The sequence below is a fragment of the Artemia sp. Qi Xiang Cuo genome, chromosome 15 (assembly GCF_049724085.1).
Source record: "Artemia sp. Qi Xiang Cuo chromosome 15, ASM4972408v1, whole genome shotgun sequence".
Taxonomy (NCBI): domain Eukaryota; kingdom Metazoa; phylum Arthropoda; class Branchiopoda; order Anostraca; family Artemiidae; genus Artemia; species Artemia sp. Qi Xiang Cuo.
In genome coordinates this window covers 13,227,898-13,249,414 of record NC_142808.1, presented here as the reverse complement: position 1 = coordinate 13,249,414, position 21,517 = coordinate 13,227,898, and the positions used below count along the sequence as shown (strand labels likewise).

The 21,517-nt window shown below is 37.4% G+C and overlaps 1 protein-coding gene across 1 annotated transcript in view; it reads left to right on the top strand.

The window, feature by feature from the left end:
• Window positions 1-21,517, top strand: part of LOC148943351 (rab GDP dissociation inhibitor alpha-like) — a 53,482-nt gene that overhangs the window by 3,391 nt on the left and 28,574 nt on the right. Inside the window, exon 2 of the mRNA XM_089100852.1 lies at window positions 20,726-20,886. Coding sequence (XP_088956978.1) covers window positions 20,726-20,886 — 161 coding nt within the window. The remainder of the gene's footprint in view (window positions 1-20,725; window positions 20,887-21,517) is intronic.

Here is a 21,517-nt window from a genome sequence, read left to right as displayed (position 1 = left end):
TAAGATGTTCGATATGTCTGGGGTCAGGACATGAGGGTTCAGCTGATGAGTCTGAGGAGAAGTTCGAAGCGAAGGTAGTGTTAAGCAAGTTTGCTATAGCTTCTGGGTCTTCCAACTTTTTCCCTTCAGCGTTGAATAAGAATGGTATTGATCGCCTGTTCTTATCTTTCTTGGACACATACCTCCAAAATCGTTTAGGGTTTTCCTTTATACTAAAGGCTATCTTCTCCTCATATTCTGCCATAAAATGCCTAGGTTGATGTCTCAACTTATTCCTGGCTCTGGCATAATGCTCCCAGTGTCGTGTGCATACACACTTCTTGTACTTCGAAAGTGCCTTTTTCTTCCTGTTCATGGCTCTTTTAATGGGTCGATCTATGTGAGGCAGTGTTCTAGGTGCCTTGACAAAAGACGTTGAAGTACAAAGCTGCTCAACATGGAGGACGGCGTTCTTGAAATTTAGCCAGGCTTGCTCTATATCATCACTGTTAGTCACTTGATCCCATGCAACCGCCTGTAGTATTTCCCTGATCCTGCTGTAGTCGGTATACGTTTGTTTGGTGCAGTTGTTTGGTGGTTGACTTATTAGCAAGTCATGGGAAATACAGAGGTGATCGCTAGCGCCAATGGGGGGCAGGTAATCAGTATTCACTAGCAGTCCTGGGTTGTTAGTGATTGTCAAGTCTAGTAGAGATGGTATCTGGTTGTTTTTGTAACGGGTTGGCTGATCAATTAATTGGTACAGATTATTGTTGCCTAAATATTCCACAAACGGGTTAGTTGCAGTTGAACTTTGATGGTAACCTGCTCCATCCACCCACAAAATATCAGGCATATTTAGATCTCCAATTAAAATAAAATCTTGGTTACAATGCTTAGATGCATGATCAGCTAATTGAGTAAGAGCCCCATAAGAGGCAGCGGCATCTGGGCTGCTTGGGCTTCTATAAACGCATCCTATTAGAAGTGGGTTCCCCCCAATAACAATATTAACAAAAACACTCTCAACCCAGGGGGAATAATCATGATTCAAAGTCAAATCTCTGACCTGTAATACATCCTTCACATAAACAGCAACGCCTCTTCTGGGGTGAGTTGAGAGATTCGAGAACAGGCGATATCCGGGGATCATGATATGATCATCTTCCAGTGGGGTAGTAGAGTTCTTGGGGGTCAGCTCGCAGATACACAACACATCGTATTCTTCAGCAGTAGTTGTAAGTTTTAGTTCAGGAAGCTTATTTGTCACTGTATCAATGTTCGTGTAAAAAAGCTTCAATAATTTCTTTTGACTAGTCTGTGGAGGGTTACTATAATGTATCACTTTTGGCAAACTCTTGAAACTAATGTCTGATGAGCTAGGGCTCGAGCATGAATGGAAAGCACAACTATTATTGCCACTCTTAAATGAATCACTATCATCGACACTACTACAACTGTGGAAACTATTTACATATGGGCTATCCTCAGCAGGCAGTGGGCACTTTAGTGCTCCGTCGCTGCCCCGTTTTTGAAGTTTGGATTTGTTTTCGTTTCTCCCTTTCCGCCTTTGTGCGGTCAAAGTGAAACTGCACAGCACCCTTCAGCTCCCTCGACTTAGTCACAATCTCCTTTTTTATCTTGTAGTTATCAGTGAGGAAGAGGACAGGTCTAGGTCGGTCACCTGGTTTCGGTGGATTGTTCCCGAGCCGCTGCGGCTTCAAAATTTTGACAGAGGGCAGATTGTATGACTGGGCAAGATGATCCTGAATAAACATCAGAATATCAGCTGCCTCTTCACATGATTCAGGAACTCCGTAAACTACGATGTTGAGCTGCCTTTTCTGTCTCTCTCTGTCCTCACGGATGATCCGTCTAACATCACTTTCAAAGTTCTTGGTAGTATCGCTCTGACACCGGTTCAGCCTGCTAGTAACTATATCTTCTAATTTGGATTCAACTTCTGCTAGGGTGCACTTGCCTGCGATCTCACTTTCCAAGTTAGAGATTTTGCTGTTAATGTTCCCCAGTTCTTGTTTAAGATCTTGCCGAAACTGATCCAGAGAAGAGGTCACAGCTTTTGAAACGGTAGCTTCGATAAGCTTTTGTGTAGCATTTGAGCCAAGGCTGCTATTCCCAGTAACCTTACACACAGGACAGAACCACTCACAGGTGAGGCTGTCAGTCATTTTGCAAAATAGTTGGTATTCTGATTTTGAGATTCCAACTCAATCTATGCACAGCCACTTATCACAACCATCACAAGACAAAGCTTGGGACTGTTCATCAAGTTCGCGTCTACAGCTACCACACTCATCTTCATTTTTCTTTGGGCTTACCCGGGTTCTCTTGTTTGTTGACACTTTCGGCGGCATTTTCTTCTATTTCTTTGCTGAGAACTCGGCTGAGAACAAAACCACAGTACAACGCCAAGCGATCAAAACTTGGCGCCCGGGTTAAAATTTAAAAAGGCACGTGGGCGGGCGGTCACGTAGGCACTTTTATCGCGAGCTTAAGTTCGATAATTGCACAGGATTCGATGAAAATAATAGTCAAAACTGATCAGCAAGTATATAAAATAGTCTATGTCCTATTTAATTTTCCAAAAAAACTGTTCTAAGATTTCACTTGATCCACTCTCAAGGACGCCAAGGTCAACACAAAGGATGTAATTTCTACAAGTTACACACCTTCGTATTCTGTGGTCCTGGCGAATAATATGCCAATATGCTTTCTAAATACACTTCTCAGCCAATATATTTTCTAATTTGAAGTTCTTTTTGCCCTGAAAGTTCTTGAGGTAGACAAAATGTGGGAAGTGCAATACTCAAATCACCTAGTCCCAGCAGTTTAAGGATTAAATCCCGCTGGTACCAACTCGGCCTCTTGTTTGTTTGATATTGCTCCCTTCTGCACAAATTATCACCAAAAGCACGGAGAACAAATCATCACCAAAAGTACGCAGAAAACGGAAGGCCAACGTAATCTGTGGCGTTTTTAATATTTATCGTTTGGCAACTGTGCTCCGTTCCTGACTGCAAATTCAGAAGAAGAAGAAGCTTGGCTTTATTTACAAACAGCCACAGCTGTTCGATCAGCTGTTTAGATGAATTGAGACAAAGGGTAGGTCCCTTGGGAATTAGAATAAAAAAAATTCTAACTTCAAAATCCAGGTAAACAAAGTGACACACCAAGGGAATTTTGAAAACAAATGTGTAGAAATTTTAAAACAAGCTCAAAAATGAGCTTAAACCCCTCAAAAATGACTTCACAGCAAAATTAGCCCAAATTATGCACTAGGAAGATGTTACCTACTAATTCCCTATTTCTAATACTTTAAAGAGTGGCAATGCTCTAGTTTAGCCTAGAGGGTTTTCTGCTATCTTGGAAAATAGTCAAGTTAGGTGAATGAAACTTTCAAGAATAAATATAGGGCCTAATTTATACATTGTTAAAGTGTTATCAAGCTATTACCTCTATATGCTTCTTATTTCCAGTGGTTAGAAGATTGCACAGGCTACCTGGCAGGTTTAAAGTAAACCCAGACCCATCTAAACTTTGAAAATAATATTTTACTTTAATTTGGTTTTTTCAATCTTTTTTTCATTAGCTCTAGTTTTTAAGGTAAAATTTCTGGTAGCCTATTTCAGTAGAATTTCAGGCCATATTGAGCGTTTTTTCTTAAATGTAAAAATAGATTTGTATATATTTAATATGGTACCTTATAAATTAGAAGACTGGAAACCATTCTGGCACAGACAACAGCTTATTTTGAGTCAGATGTTGAATGACTGCAGAGTTGACTATGCTTTCAAGTATTTTTCCCATGGCAGAGGTGATACTGATTGGTCTGTGGGTGATACTGATTGATACTGTAGGACTGCCTCATCTCTGTTACAACCTTTGTGCACTGGGGTAATATGTGCTAATTTTCATTTTAGAGGTATGCATTTTAAATCTAGAGACTTCTGGAAAAGCTGGGTGAAAGAAGAGATAGTTCAGTATGTATTTCTTTGAGAAGTCAAGGGGAAATGCCATCTGGTCCAACTGATTTATTTGGGTTCATATTTTTAAGACATGCTTTAAGGTTACCTCTATTAATAGTAATAGGTGGCATTACACTTATGCTGTTTTATTTGGGGGGATATGGGAGTGGGGCACTGTCAACAGGTGTGAAGATAGAGGTAAATTGATCACTAAGGGAATTTGCTATGGCTTGGGGATCATCATATAGAACCATAATATTTATGGCATTTGTAAAAGCTGTTTTTACTCAGTGCCCCTAAGAAGAGTGTCATGATTTTGTTTCTGTGCCTTCTGTTGTATTTGTTTATTTCCATAATGTGTTCAGCCTATGGAATTAGTTACTATTTTGGTACCAGTAAATGCCCAGGGGTCCAATCCTTGTTTTTTTTTATTTTGTTTGCTGTTCTCAATTGTTTTTGTAATGGAACAAGCCTATGACTTACTCCATTTTTTTTTTGTTTAAAATAAATGAAATGAATAATTTATCAAAATATTATTTGAAATGATTAAAAAAAACTTTATAATATTGGAAAGACACTTGATAGCCTGATTATTAAAAAGATCTTTCATATTGTAAAGCAACAATTGTATTATATTCCTTGAGGTATATATGGGTCCATCAGGGGGGTGGCTGCATTTGCAGTGAATTATCAGTGTATGTGGAAAGATCATAAAAAAAAGAAATCAAGTAGTATGTCCACCTTTTCATTATATCAGTTATGGAATCTTGTATACATTTATCCAAAGTAGTACTAATATCTTCCTCTTAATATATTCCCCATTCAGCACACTTTCTAAACACAGTGATCAATACCATGGTACAGCCCATCCCCTTTCTAATAAGGCCAGATGGGATATAGCCTGGACTGTAGCTTATAAGAAATAGTAGCATCCTATGGTTGTAGCTCTTCTGGAGCAAACACTAGAATAACAAAAGAATACTACCACTTCATTTTCTAATAGATACTACCTGAATATAATAACAACAGCTCTGGCAATGCACCCTATCTCTTAAATAGTCCCAGATAGTACTTCAAAATTAACAAGAGTTCTAGATTGGAGCAATTGAAGGATTCCAATCTCTTTTATGTTCTTAATGATTTCTATTGGAATGATTTTCTTGTCCAGTTGTTTAATACTTCCTAGTTGAGGATTCAGCTATCTCCCAGTTGAACAGGGACTTGTGATGTAGCCACTCTATGTCACTGTTCTTAAATATGTGAGTTGAATCAGCAGATGTTATGTTTTCTTAAGGCTGATTCCATAGGATGGTAACTCTCTGACTGAAGAAGTGGCTTCTTTCTCTAATGGTATGATGTTGTTTTGAAAGTCTTTTTGAGTGTCCTCTTGTTATGCAATGCAAGGAGTGGGCAAATATGGTGTTTTCAGGTATAATTATATGAGCTAGAGAATCTTCTTGTTTTTTTCTATATGTAAGTCTTGGACTATATGTAAGTCTTGGATGTTTATTTCTTCTCCAACCACATCATAAGCCTCTGGAACGATCTGAGCAAAACGACAGTGAGTTCACCATCCATTGACAGTTTCAAAGCCAATCTCGATAAGGAATGGGAAACCAAACTATGGCTCACGCAATGGGATGAAGCTGATGTCCCGCGGCCCTATCATCACTAACTGGCATACACTGGACTCGTCCATATCGCTAGCAAGTGCGATTTAAGGTAATGTTTAAGATGATGCAGACATTCTTCATAAGACACTTGCCGCAATCCATTGATCATCTTAATTGCTCTAAACTGCAAATTTTTCTGGACTTCTTTGTCCTTTCTAAAAAAGGATAGACCTTAATGATAGTTTTTTCTGTTGTGTGTCATCTTGTTCTGTGTCATCTTGTTCTGTGTTGTATTTCTTTGTTAATTAATAGCTGTATTTTTGACCTGTCAGATTGGCATGGTGCCTTCCACCTTAATCCTTTTCTTAATTGGTTCAAATAATGTATTTATCCAACAATAAATAAAAGTTCAAATAGAGATAAAACCCTTTTAGTAGAAATTGATACATTTCACAAAAATACTAAATATTTTGGTCACATATGCAGTGACCATCATCAGTAGTAATGCTAAACTAAAACAATTAAAAACAATAATTTATATACAAATAAACTATATAGTGTATAATAATCTTATTCTTTCCAAAGCAAAAATGGAAGCAAGTCTCTTTGACTATCTTGGATCTGGTTTGTTAGCATGAAATGAACTAACACTTGGACAGAGGGTAATGGCATTGGGTGAATTGAACTGTATTCTATCTGATCTTAATAAATTATTGTAAATAGAGTTCAAAGCAAATTCACCCATGTCTCTACCTAAAGCCATATTCTTGATTAAAATTTTCTTAATGTCAAGTCTTACAAAAATTTTGCTTTAAACCTGGTCCCTAGAAATCAAAGAGACATTATTGAACAAAATAAAATGGTCTGGAAAATCAACAATATGTTCCAAAAGGGCTGAAGTGAAATCTACACCCTTAGAATTTTACTTTAAAGCAAATGAAATAGAATCTTTATGATGTAGTGGCCTCATTTCCAAATTCTGGTTAGTATGTTCCACATATGAGCTTGAGCTTCTGCAAGTACATGGGATCTCCACTATAGACCCCACTTTTTTGCCCCAATGAATTATCTATGTTATATTTATCCAGTATTCCTTATTCTTTTATAATGCTGTATAACAGGTAATAGAATTGTTTGCCTTTTTAACAGAGGCAAGGTCAATGTTGCAGCAATGAAAATAATTGACAAATACATTATTTAGGGCTATATCTAGTACCATTATGATGGCTAAGGTATAATTGTGACAGTAGTAATTATGATATTTGGAAAGTATGTTGATTAGGGAATTGAATGGTACTGCTCTTTTGTTATTACAGTATTTACTTCATAGGAGGAATTTTAGTACACAAAAAACTTAATAATAGAGGCTCTTGTCAGCACCTTACAACAGGAGCCAAAATAAGGCCTTAGGGTAGGGTATAGCACCCATTTGATACCATTATAACCTTCAAGTACTGGAATAGGTTTAGGGCATTGGCTGATTCTGTAAATACATCCACTACCCTCCATTTTAGTGTTATTATCTTGAGTAATACTGCTGTTAGCCAAGACAAAATTGCCAAAACAGGCTTGGTCTAATTTTTGTCCACATAATCTTTAAAGCCTTGCAAGTAGAGGAGGAAACAGCTTTCCAAGCCCCAGTTGGGGCTGTAGATCTGTGTATATGTTGCTTATTATCATTACAAATTTACAATGGCTAAATTGAATAGTTCCAATTCTAATCAACATTCTAGTTGTAGGCTATAGCAAGGAAAAATAAAGAATAATTGCATTATAGAGCTCTCATTCAACACTAACAACTACTAACTCCTTCTCAACATGGCTTCAGATCTGGTAGATCCATGGACACTAACCTAATACAGACATACAAGTATGTAACATCACTGCTGCATCTAGGATTTCCTGTTGATATGGTGCTCCTGACAGGGTAAACCTCCCTTTTTCCCTGACAGGGAAAAGCTTTTGACAGGGTATGTCATGAATTCCTGATCACCAAACTGAAGGCAGCAGCTGTTGATGGTGTTACAGTGCAGTGGATACAGAGTTTCCTATCAGAAAGAACACAAGCCATCAGGGTCTATGATTCTCAAGGTGTTCCTCATTTATCTTCATCCATAACTGTGTTAAGTGGCGTCCCCCAGGGGACCATCCTTGGACCAATTCTCTTCAATTTTTATATTAATGATGCACCAAACCTTCTCTCGAACCTCCTCACACTTTATGCTGATGACCCAAAACTTGTTGACAAAGCTGCTATACCATCTGATCTCCAATCTATACAAACGGACCTTGATATTCTTGGAAGCTGGGCTGATAAATGGCTCCTCTCCTTTAATGCTGAAAAATTTCATGTCATTCATTTTGGCAAACATAATCCACATCAGCAGTACCATCTCCAAGGTAACCCCCTCTCTGCAGTTACTGAAGAAAGAGATCTTGGAGTCATTGTTGATCATTGGCTGAGTTTCAGTACCTGTGCAAAATCTGTATCTTCTTCTGCCTTCCAATCCCTTGGACTTATTAAAAGAAGTATCTCTAGCCGGCGTCCTAAAGTATTTATGAAGCTCTACAAGGCACTGGTTCGTCCACGCCTTGAGATTCGAATGTCCCTGGCGTCCCCCTATTTTAAGAAGGACAGGGAAATACTAGAAAAAGTACAGAGAAGAGCAACTAAGATGGTTGATGGCCTCAAACAAGTGCCATACAAAGAGCGTTTGCGTCATCTGAAGCTCCCTACTCTCACATATTGTAGGAAGCAAGGGGACATGATTCTAACCCACAAAGTCATTTCAAAAAATACTCTTCCTGGTCTCCTTGCTCCCCCAGAACGCCTTGTGACAAGAGGACATTCAATGAAAATTTTCAAGGAGCACTCTTCTATCAGAGAAAGAAACCATTTCTTCAGCCAATGAATAACCAACTTGTGGAATCAGCTCTCTGAAGCTACTGAGTCTGCAGACTCGACGATTGCCTTCTAGCAAAGACTTGACAAAGATTGGCAACAGCAGGAGTTCCTCTACAACTGGGAAGCTGCTGAGTCTACAAACCAAATGTAACAAGCAAATCACGACAAACAAAAAAAAAAACCATTAGATGTCATCACGGAGCATTACAAGGATGGAAAATCCTTAAATTTGCTCCAAGCTGCAATTTAAGGTAAATTATAGTAACTTGTCACTAACTCCATTAGCTGTAGTGCTACATGAATTTTTCTAGACCAATTTGAAATTCAACTTTAGGTATTCTTAATGTCCCCTCTTAGATAAAACCATCTAATGTCCCCTCTTAGATCTGCTCCTTTTCTACTTCTAAGGCTTTAGGTTTGTAAAGCATGTGAAGAGCCTTTTTGAACTTGCAAAAATAAGAAACATTGAATTCAAGTTTGACTTACATTATAAATATATTCCCAAAAATCTTCCAAACCATAAAGGAATAGGGTTTTGAGGCTGAAACCAGCTCAAGCCCTTATTTAGGCTATAGCATAGCTATGTGTTTCAATTTTGATAGATAAGTTTTAACTCCTTTATTTTAAAGAAGTTCTCAGAATATAATACATTAGATGGTTTCATCCAATTTTTAAGTGAACAACACACATCCTCTAATTATTTTGAACATAATAAATTCAATTTCACCTTGGTTTTGATGTTGTATGTCACTTAAGGCCTCTTATGCACCTGCAAAGCTAGAATAGTATGATGTACTAGAGGATTTTGTGTAGGGGCATATGACATTTTTTGAAATTCTTCTTGGTCCTTTGAACAACAGATTCTGGCTTTTCCCCATGTTTGGATTCATCTCTGTATCCATTCTTTTAATATTGAAAAGTAGATATTCATCAGAGGAGACAGAGAGACATTGTACTGTTTGTGATAAGAGTTCTCCTTGATCCAAGTAGTTTTGAAGACATGACTGCCCCTGAAAGGAACAGGAGGGTTCTTTCACCAGAAAAGAACATGTTCAAATGTACAAAAAAAAAACAACAGTACCTTCTGTCCTTAAACAGACCTTCTTTAAACATCAACTACACCCCCACCACAGTCCTTTGAAAAATCTCAAAATATTCATTCCTGTTGAGGATTACTGGTTGTCATGTGTTTTAACTTACTATCTTTTCATTTTCCTTTATCAATACATCTCACAAGACAATGTCACATTCATGATAACCTTATATCTTTTGATCATTATTGGGGAAAAGACATACTACTACTACAACTAACAACTCACCACAGCACTAAGCAGCCTGAGGCCAAAACAGGCACGCACGCTCCTCCATCCCAATCTATTCAAAGCTGTCCTTTTTACAGCCTCCCACTAAGTTCCCATTTTCTTTAAATCTTTCTTTATGATGTCCAAACTTTCCAAACTTTTTTCTTAACTGTGAAAAAATATCCTGAGCCTTGGCTATTTTACTTTTAACATCTTCATTGCTCCCACCATCTTTACTAATCATACTACCAAGGTAAGTGAAGCTGCCCACCTGATCAATGTTTTAAATACTCAACGTCACCTTTTCATCTTCACTTATTCCTATCCTTAGTGACTTAGTCTTCTTAAAATTAATTTTCAAATCTATTCTAGCACCCTGAACTCACGAAACCTCTAAAAGTTCATTCATTTAGCTCATCTATTCATCTAGGATGCTTAAATCGTCAGATAATCTAAGTCCAGGAGACATTTTCCTTCCCATTTGATTCTGTGGTCTCTCATTACCTTTCCTGTGCTCCATAAAATAAAGTCCATCAAAATAAGCCAAATAAAGGGGGATAGAACACAACCCTACTTAACTCATGATTTAATGCAAAACCAGCTGCTAACCTCATTTTTCTACCTTAACCACAGCAGTGTTATTCTCATACATAGCACTAATCACTTTAATGTATTAATTAAAAATTTTTTCCACAAAATAAGTTTTTAAAAGAAAAGTAAAGAACTCCATTACACCAAACATTAGCAAAAATATAATCAAATAATCTACCAAGCGTAAAACTGCCACAAATCAGCATCAAAAAATAAATGAAACTAAAGACGAACAGAAATTACAATAAATAATCAACTCAAACTCAAAACAAGGAAAAATTAAAATAAGTTAACCCCTATGCCTTCCCAAAGCCAGAACGAAATTTGCACTTTACCAAAAAAAAATATAAATGTTTTTACTTTTATAACTTTAATAAACCAAATAATATTAACATTTTGATTACAAAATATAAATCAGCGTGTATATGTATATTAAACTGACAATGCACATTCCTTTTTTTCCCGTAAAGTGCGAATTTTATTCTGGCCTTGGGAAGGCATAGGGGTTTTGCACCCAACCTATGTTAATTTCTGCTCGTTTTGAGTTTGACTTGGTTATTTATTGTAATTTCTGTTCGTTTTGGCTTTCATTTATTTATTGATGCTGATTTGTGGTAGTTTCATGCTTGGTAGATTATTTGATTTAATTTTTGGTCATTTTTTGTGTAATGGACTTCTTTACTTTTCTTTGAAAAACTTATTTTGTGGAATAAGTTTTTTAATTAATTTCTGTTCGTTTTATATTTACATAGTTTTTTTCAGGGAAAAAGAAAATAACACTTTAAATCTTTTCGTTTTTTAAGACTTTATTGTTTGGCCTGCTATTTGTGTGGTGGAGAAAAATTTTCAGCAATTTTTAACAACATACACCCTTTTAAAATTCTTGACACATATAGTACTGTTTAATATAGTTTCATACCTCCTCTAGTCGACTTGAAATGGAAAACTTGATATCATTTGCAAAAAAATCTATTTACTTTCTTTGATAGCTTGGATACACTTACGCTATTTTGATTTGGTTAAGTTTTAAGAGCAGAAATAGCCCCGAAAATACAAACATAACATTCCCAATCGCTTTTGGAGTACTGCTGAGACACCTTAGTGGTAATAACCATTAACACGGTACATTTTGATTTAATCCTAAGGCAACATCTAGTTTTTATAAACAAGAGACCAGTCAGAGGGTGGGAGTGGGAAGGGGGAGTGAAAGGGGATTAGTTGCCCTCCAATCCCTTTCGACTATTAAAAAGGGCATCAACTCTCTATTTTCAATCAATTGAGCCCCTTTAGAAGTTCCCACGACAACTCCTTTAATACGAAGTGCCCTGGTCTAAACAACCACAACAACAAAAAATATCACATCACTTTTGACTATTAAAAAGGGCACTATCCCTTTGAATTTCAAATCAAATAAGCCCTTTTTTGAAGTTTCTATGACAACGCCTTCTGTAAAAACCTTGTATACTCCCAGGGCATAACTTACAATCCTTTCCCTGAGGGCTGTGGGGGAGAATCCTCCTCAAAAACATATTTTGTATCTGGAAATCAACTATGCTGAACAAAATGTGGCTATCTCAAAATTTTTATGGGACTTATTGGAGGGCCTGAGGGGCGTGGGGGAAGGGGGGCTATTGGACTTCCAATGCTTGTTGACAATTAAAAAGGGCACAAACCCTCTGAATTTTCAATCGAACGAGCTTTTTTTGAAGTTTTTATGACACTACTTTCTATAAAAGCCTGAAATGCCCCCAGGGCATAAATCACAACCCTTGCTCTGAGGGCTGTGGGGAAGTGTTCTCCTCAAAAACATATTTTCTATCTCGAAATCAACTACGTTGAATAGAATGGATATCTAAAAATTTTGATTGGATTTGTTTGGGGGAAGAGGGGCGTGGGGGGGGGGAATAGTTTCCCTCCAATAACTTTTAACTATTAAAAAGGGCACCAACCCTTTGATTGCCTCGTCTAAATAGCCCTTATTGAAGTTTCTACTACAATGCTTTCTATAAGAACATTACTTGCCCCAAGGGCATAACTTGCAACCCTTTCATCGAGGGTTTTTGGGGAGTGTCCTCCTCATACACAAAATTTGTATCTGGAAATCAACTATGCTGAGCAAAATGGCCATCTACAACTTTAATTGGATATGTTAGGGGGAATGATGAGCGTGGAGGGGGGGGGTCTAGTTGCCCTCCAATCACTTTCGACGATTAAGAAGGGCACTAGCCCTTTTAATTTCTAATTGAATGAGCCTTTTTGAAGTTTCTACAACAAAGCCTTCTTTAAAAACCTTATATGTCCCCAGGGCATGACTTAAAACCCTTGCCCTGAGGGCTCTGGGGGAGTGTCCTCCTCACAAACATATGTTCTGTGTGGAAATCAACTACGCTGAACAAACTGGCTATCTCAAAATTTTGATTGGATGTGTTTGGGGAAATGATGGGCTTGGAGGGGGGGGGGGGGCTAGTCGCCCTCCAATCACTTTCGACTATTAAAAAGGGCACTAGCCCTTTGAATTTTTAATTGAATGAGCCTTTTTTGAAGTTCCTACAACAACGCCTTCTATAAGAACCTTATAGGCCCCCAGGGCATAACTTAAACCCTTGCCCTTAGGGTTGTGGGGGAGTGTCTCCCTCAAAAAAAATATTTTCTATCTGAAAATCAGTTATGCTGAACAAAATTGCTATCTCAAAATTTTGATTGGATGTGTTTGGGGGAATGATGGGCGTGGGGGGGGGGGGAGGGCTAGTTGCCCTCCAATCACTTTCAACTATTAAAAAGGGTACTAGCCCTTTGAATTTTCAATCGAATGAGCCTGTTTTGAAGTTTCTACGACAACACCTTCTATAAAAACCTTATATGCACCCACGGCATAACTTAAAACCCTTGCCCTGAGGGTTGTGGGGGAGTGTCCTCCTCAAAAACATATTTTCTATTTGGAAATCAACTACAATGAACAAAATAGCTATCTCAAAATTTTGATTGGATTTGTTTGGGGGAATGATGGGCATAGGGGGGGGGGCTATTTGCCCTCCAATTACTTTTGGCTATTAAAAAGGGCAATAAAAATTTCAATTTCCAATCGAATGAGCCCCTTTTGAAGTTTCCTCGACGACCCCTTCCATATGAAGCGCCCTGCTCTAAAGGAAAAAATAATAAATAGTACATCGTTCTTATATACCCTCAGGGCATAACTTAAAACCCTTGCCCCGAGGGTTGTTAGGGAGTGTCCTCTTCAAAAACATATTTTCTATCTTGAAATCAACTACGCTGAGCAAAATAGCTATCTCAAAATTTTGATTGGATGTGTTTTGGGGAATGATGAGTGTGGGGCTAGTTGCCCTCCAATCACTTTTGACTATTAAAAAGACACTAGCCACTCCAATTTCCAATCGGAAGAGCCATTTTCGTAGTTTCTAAGACGACTCCTTTGATATGAAGTGCCCAGGTATGGAGAAGAAAAAACATTGTGCCCACATTGTTCTTTACTTAGGCAGGGATAGTGCGCTGTGTATGATCTTCTAATGATCGTCTTTTAATATAAATAATAACTTGATAAAACGTACATATTTAAAATCAGCATAAAAATCTGATTCTATTTATTGATATTAAAATTCCGTTTTTTAGAGTTTTGTTTACTATTGAGATGAGTTGATCTTAATATACAGTTTGCTACCACAAATTGTTTCATAATTAACCAGACTGATTCCTTATATAACTAAAAACTGCGTTTTTATTGCCAATCTTGATCAATACACCTGTGGGGAAAAACAAATAAACATGCATCCATGATCTTTCTTCTAGCCAAAAATACCAAATTCCACATATTTGCAGATCAAAGCTTAAAACCTCTACAGTCAGGTTCTCTGATAATGTGATTTTCATCAGTATTATGTGACTTTTAGGGGTTGTTCCCCCCATTTTTCAAAAATAAGGCAAAATTCTTTTGATGTATCTATCGGTTACAAAATTCCGTATTTTAGAGTTTCGTTTACTATCGAGACGAGTCTTATTTTAGTTCATTACCACGCACTGTTTGATTACTATAAAACTTTTCGAAAGATACTTGTTCAAGTAAACTTGAAAGTTCAGAATCACTAAGGCTATTATATAAACTGCAAAAATATTTATGATATCTTTTAAGATATCAATCTTTTAATTCAAACTAGAAAAATACCTGAAAATTTTAAGATTATTTTTATTTTTAGTTAGGTTTTTTGTACTTGATATATAAGATGCCTTCCAGTATAGAACTACAATAAACTCGTTTCGGCATGAGGTCAGCTTTTAACCCGACAAGACAAGCTAGAAAAACGACCCTACTCACAAGAATAAAAAATTTGAGGAAAAGATGCTCTAAAGCGCGTATCTTAGGCTTATCTTAGTTTCATCAAGTTTACTCGTACCCATCAAAAGTTATGAGCTTGAGAAAATTTGCTTTATTTCAATCTTTATATAGGAAACTTGGGCAGCAGGTACAGATAACTGGCACTGGATCAGCCATCATAACTTCCTTGTCAGATCTAGTTTCAGAGCCTTTTTCAATAGTTGTCTTGTACTTTTCAGGAAAGCTTATTCTACAACATAGAGCAGTTTTTGCTAAACATTCAGTAGAACTAACAAAATTGTTGAAAAAACAGTTATAAATACTTTTTTCATGAGGAGGTGTTCCAGGAATTTGTTCTAAATCATTGGTCTTACAAAGACATATACTAATAACCCTAACAGGTTCGTTTTCGACATAATTGAAAAACATTGCTTTTCCTTTGTTGTTGATAGGTATGCTTGTATATGTATTTTTATTGCTGCTACATAAACTGCAATTACTCCTTCCAAAATTAATATACAAATTGTCTAAGAAGTATGCCTCCGTATATTCACTGTGTTGTCGAATATTTTCCATTGCATCTATAAACTGTTCCGCAGTGGCCAATCTATACCTTGGAGGCTTTTCATTAAACTGACAACATTTCTTTTGGATATTACTATGAAGCTTTGCCAAAGCATTTCTAGCCGACTTTTCAACAGCATCCGCTCTTTCAAAGAGAATTTTAATCTGTAATTTTGAATTCTTTTTGTGATCCTGGTTAAACATGCGTAAAATGTTTCTCAATTTACGAAGATCAGCCTGTATTTTTGCCATCTTCTTGTATTTCTGAATGTAATTTTTCCCTTTGTCCTTATGCGTTCTTCGGTACAACTTCGCAGAGAATTTAATTTTTTCATTATAGCTTTTGTCACCCCAGTATCTACCCATTATTCTAGTAGCGATTTTTTTCTTATGTTTGTTTCGGTAATCTTTATCATTATCATACCGTTCCTTGCTCTTTTGTTTGGCTGTCTCAATTTTTACTTCTCGATACACCTGGTTGGTTGAATACCTTTGCTTTTCTTTTTTCTTATATTTGATTCTAAAAGGGCAATAGCCCTTTCAATTTTCAATTGAATGAGCTCTTTTGGATGTTTTTACAACATCAATTTCAATAAAAACCTTACATGCTCCCAGGACATAACTTAAAACCCTTGGCCTGAGGGTTGTGGGGGGGGGGGATGGGTTTTCATCCTTAAAGACCTAATTTTCAAAACTTCCAACTGCATTGAATAAAATGGATATCTCAAAATTTTGATTGGATGTGTTTGGGGAAAAGGTGGGCGTAAGAGGGGGGTTAGTTGCCCTCAAAACACTTTCGACTATTAAAAAGTGCACTAGCCCTTTGACTTTCAAATCGAATGAGCCCTTTTTCAAGTTTCTACGACAAACATTTCAATAAAAACCTTATATTCCTCCAGGGTATAACTTATAACCCTTGCCCTGAAGACTGTGGGAGGAGTGTCCTGCACAAAAGTATAATTTCCTGAACTTTAAACTGCGTGGAACAAAATGATTATCTCCAAATTTTGATTAGATATGATAGGAGGTATGGTGGGCTTGGAAGGGGGGTTAGTTGCAGTCCAATCATTTTTGACTATTAAAAAGGGCACTAGTCATTCCAATTTACAATCAAGTGAGCCCTTTTTGAAGTTTCTACGACGACTCGTTCGGTAAAAACCTTATACGCCCCCAGGGTATAACTAACAACCATTGCCCTGACGGCTGTGGGGGAGTGTCCTCCTCAAAAACATAATTTATATCTGGAAATCCAGAACACTGAACAATATGGCTATCTAAAAATTTTGATTGGATGTGTTTTAGAAAAAGGTGGGCGAGAGAGGGGGGCTAGTTGCCCTCAAATCACTTTCGACTATTAAAATGGGCACTAGACCTTTGAATTTCCAATCGAATGAGCCCTTTTTCAAGTTTCTATGACAAAGATTTCAATAAAAGCTTATATGACCCCAGGGCATAACTTATAACCCGTGCTTTGAAGACAGTGAGCGGAGTGTCCTGCTCAAAGGTAAAATTTCCTGAGCTTTAACTGCGTGGAACAAAATGGCTATCTCAAAATTTTGATTGGATGTGTTTGGGGAAATGGTGGGCGTGGAAGGGGTGTTAGTTGCGTCCCAATTACTTTCGACTATTAAAAAGGGCTCATGCCATTTCAATTTCTAATCGAATGAGCCCTTTTTGAAGCTTTTACGACGACCCGTTCTATAAAAACTATATGCCCCCAGGGCATAACTTACAACCCTTGTCCTGAGGGCTCTGGAGGGGCTGTCATCCTCAAAGACCTAATTTCCAGAACTTTCAACTACGCTGAACAAAATGGCTGTCTCAAACTTTTGATTGGATGTGTTTGGGGAAAAGATGGGCGTGAGAGGGGGGTTAGTTACCGTCCAATCACTTTCAACTATTAAAAAGGGCACTAGCCCTTTTAATTTCCAATCGAATGAGCCTTTTTTGAAGTTTCTATGACAACACCTTCTATAAAACCGTATATGCCCCCAGGGCATAGCTTACAAACCTTGCCCTGAGGGTTGTGGGGGAGTGTCCTCCTCAAAAACATACTTTCTATCTGGAAATCAACTACGCTGAACAAAATGGCTATCTCAAAAGTTTGATTGGATGTGTTTGGGGGAATGATGGGCGTGGGGGCGCTAGTTGCCCTCCAATCACTTTCGACTATTAAAAAGGGCACTAGCCCTTTGGATTTCCAATTGAATAAGCCTTTCTTGAAGTTTCTACGACAACGCCTTCTATAAAAACCTTATATGCCCCCAGGTCATAACTTAAAACCCTTGCCCCCTGGGTTTTAGGGGAGTGTCCTCCTCAAAAACATATTTTCTATCTGGAAATCAACTACGCTGAACAGAATGGCTATCTCAAAATTTTGATTGGATTTGTTTGGGGGAATGATTTGAGCGAGGGGGGGGGGCTAGTTGCCCTCCAATCACTTTCGACTATTAAAAAGGGCAATATCCGCTTGAAGTTCCAATCGAATGAGCCTTTTTTGAAGCTTCTACAACAATGGTTTCTATGAGAGCTTTACATGTCCCAAGGGCATAACTTAAAACCCTTGCCCCGAGGGTTGTGGGGAAGTGTCCTCCTCAAAAAGATATTTTCTATTTGGAAATCAACTAAGCTGAACAAAATGGCTATATCAACATTGTGATTGGATGTGTGGAGGAATGATGGGCGTGGGGGGGGGGCTAGTTGTCCTCCAATCACTTTCGCCTACTAAAAAGGGCACTAGCCACTCCAATTTGCGATCGAATGAGCCCTTTTCGAACTTTCTACGACAAATTCTTCAATCCGAAGTGTCCGGGTATGGAGAACCAAAAAAAAAAACACATTGTGCTCACATCGTTCTTTACTTAGGCAGCGCTAGCGCGCTGGCTATGATTTGTCTGGTATACCATACAAGGATAAAACCTTTACTAAAGCTCTTCTATCAACAGAATCGAACGCTTGCTCATAATCTATAAAACTGAGGACCAAAGGTGTTTGACAACTCAGGCACTTCTCATTTTTAACCTAAGAGTGAAAATTTGCTTGACTCATCCTCTACCTTTTCTAAAACCGCACTGTTCTTCTCTTAAAACTTTATCTATAGCATCTCTCAGTCTAAAAAGTATCATATTACTTAGTAATTCACCACCTAGAGACCAGACTAATGCCTTGATAATTACCACACTCACTTTTATCACCTTTCTTATAAAGGGGCTTAATTAAGGTTTTCCTAAAATCTTTAAGTACTTTCCCTTTTTCAAAAATCATATTCAATATCTTTAGTAACTTATTTCTAACCTCAAAGCCACCATATTTAAGAAACTCATTTACCACCCTATCAGCACCTGGAGCCTTATTATTTTTTAATCTTTTTAGTACTGTTGCTAATTCTTCTTCACAAAACAAATCTTACTTCACATCCAAGGTATCACACACATTTTCGATTTCATCTATATCTTTTCCTGCAACTCTTTCTTGGTTCAACAAATTCTCAAAATGTTCTGTCCATCTCTCTTTAATTCTTTCTTTATCGCTAATTGTTGCCTTATTCCTATCTTTAACTGGTTCAAGTCCAGATTGACTACTCCCTCTCAATATATTAACATGCCAGTTCAATATTTTACTATTATGCCGTCTAGCTTCATCTTCCAGATCCTCGGCAATTTTATCCATGGCCTCAACTTCACATCTCTAGTTCATATTTTAATGTTTTCTTTACTTTCTTTACATTCCTTTTGTTTTCATATGATCTATCACTCAGATAATTCTTGTACAAGCCCCTTCTCCTCTCTTTTAAACATAAAGCTTTTTCACTAATATTTCTTGGCTGTAGTCCTAACTTTCTTCCCTAAGACACCATCAGCAACTTCACAAATAGTTTTTTCTAAAATTTGTTCAACCATGTTCCACATTGTCAAATTTTAAACTCAAGTTTGGTATTCAACTGTTCCTGGAAATTTTCTCTCAAATTCTCATCCTGCAGTCCACCAACATCATAACTTCTCGGGGGGTAGTTACCCTTCCAAAATGTCGGCTTTAAATTAACCCTTGACACTACTAGATGGTGATCTTTACTTTTAAAATCAATAACAGCACTCCTTTATACCCTAGTATCATGTATTGATCCTGCCAGTCTTCGGTTTACTATAACAATAAGGTTTGCTGTCTTACCATCACATGAATACCATGTTAACTTATGAGCCATTTTATGACCAAACACCGTATTGGTTATAAATAGATTGTTATACCTACAAAATTGCAAAGGTCTGTATCCATTACTGTTTTCTTTTCCTACACCAAATTTATCTAGGCTAGGATACCATATATCCCTATTTATACCGGCTTGGGCGTTAAAATCTCCTAGTAAAAACACCATATTTCTACCTGGAACCCTGTCTATTTGCTCCTGTATCTGTAAGTAAAATTCATCTGAGTCACTAGTATCTCCATCAGTCGGTTCTACAGGGGCATATACTACTATAAATGATACCCTGAACTTTTTAGTCATAAAATGAGCAATTAATATTCTAATATTAATTCCTTTCCAGCCTAAACAAGACTTAGAAGCTTCCTTATTCATCTTGAGCCCTACTCCCTGTCTATGTACCCCTTTCTTCCTGCCTGGGTAAACAAATTCTATATCACCTAATTTCATGCTTCCCACCCCTGGGATATGAGTTTCTGAAACTCCTAATAAGTCCAGTTCGAACGGTCTGAATTTGTCAGTCAAAATGTCGATACGATGGTCATTTTTTAACGTCTTAACATTCCAAGTCCCAATTTTCATGTTCTTTAAATCATTGAAATTAACTTGGCCTCAGGAAAAGCAATGATCCTGGATACCAGTGCAGGACGGGGATCACATATCTTCTCAAGTCTACACCGAAGTGCTTAAGCTGGCTTAGAACCGGACAGCAAGAAGTCCCTGGAACCTCCTTGAATGGAGGCTTTGTGCAATCCTGGGCCCATCTTGGTCACAACATGGTTTTCAGCACTTGGTGATGCTCTTCTATCAACAAGAGTCGAAATCCTGCACTGACAATCTCAAGTCTATTACCTCCGACTTATTATATATTCATGCCTATAAATATTATGCTACTACGGAGAGGCAGCCCATGGTAAATAAATGGACATTTAAAAAAGGGTCTCTTAGAGTACATTTTTGGCCTAAATTTCTTGGAGATATTTTTGGGCCAATATTTAGGGATCTCTCCACACTTGTTCATGGATATCCTCTTAGCTGATGACTTTGATGTTCACCGTGAATTGTGGAAAGACCACTACTTAAAAATCTAGCTGCAAAAATATAGCTTTTGTGGTATGTATATTGTGTAAACAGCTTGGGAATCTTGGGAATCTTCTCAGGAAGAAACCAGAAAAAAGATCAAATAATTTTTGCCTTTTTACCATAGGTTTTTTAAATTCTGATTATTGCAATATCAGTGTTTCTATTGATTTTGTAGGAATGCATTATGAGTGGGATGCTGAGTGTGAGTGGGAAAAAAGTTCTTCATATGGATAGGAACAAATACTATGGTGGAGAATCAGCTTCAATTACTCCTCTTGAAGAACTATTTGCAAAATTTGGACTCCCAGCCCCTGATGAAAGCTATGGGAGAGGAAGGTAAGAAAATGTTTGCAACTATCAAAGTATTTTAATTCAGCTTAATAGCGGGACTATAATATAGCTTCTGAAAGTCAAGTAAGGAGCAACACCAAAACTCAAACAAACAGAAATTATTCTATGTAAGAGGGAGGCTGCAGCCTCCTCAATACTCTTCTCTTTGCGTTAAAGTTGTGGCAAGTATCAAAGTATTTTAATTCAGTTCAATAGTGGGAATATAATATAGTTTCTTAGTGAAGATTAAAAAAAAACGTATTTTCTCAACTGAAAGTAAGGAGCAACACTAAATTTTCAAACAAACAGAAATTATTCTGTATAAGAGGGAGGCTGCCCCCTCCTCAATACTCTTCTCTTTGCTTTAAAGTTTTTAAGTACTTTTAAAAAATCTTCTGATTCTAATCAAATGGCCTTTGTGTTTCAGGAGTTGCTATTAAAGAGTTAGGACACCTGGTCACTTATAAAGGACACTAGACTTTTTGATTTCTGATCAAATGATTCCTTTTCTGATCTTCTAGGCCCATTGGTTCAATAGCAATCGCCTCTGGGAAGAACAATAACAAATAATCATACATCCATGATCTTTCTTCTGGTAAAAAAAAACAAAATTTTTTTTTCAGATGGAGGCTTGAAA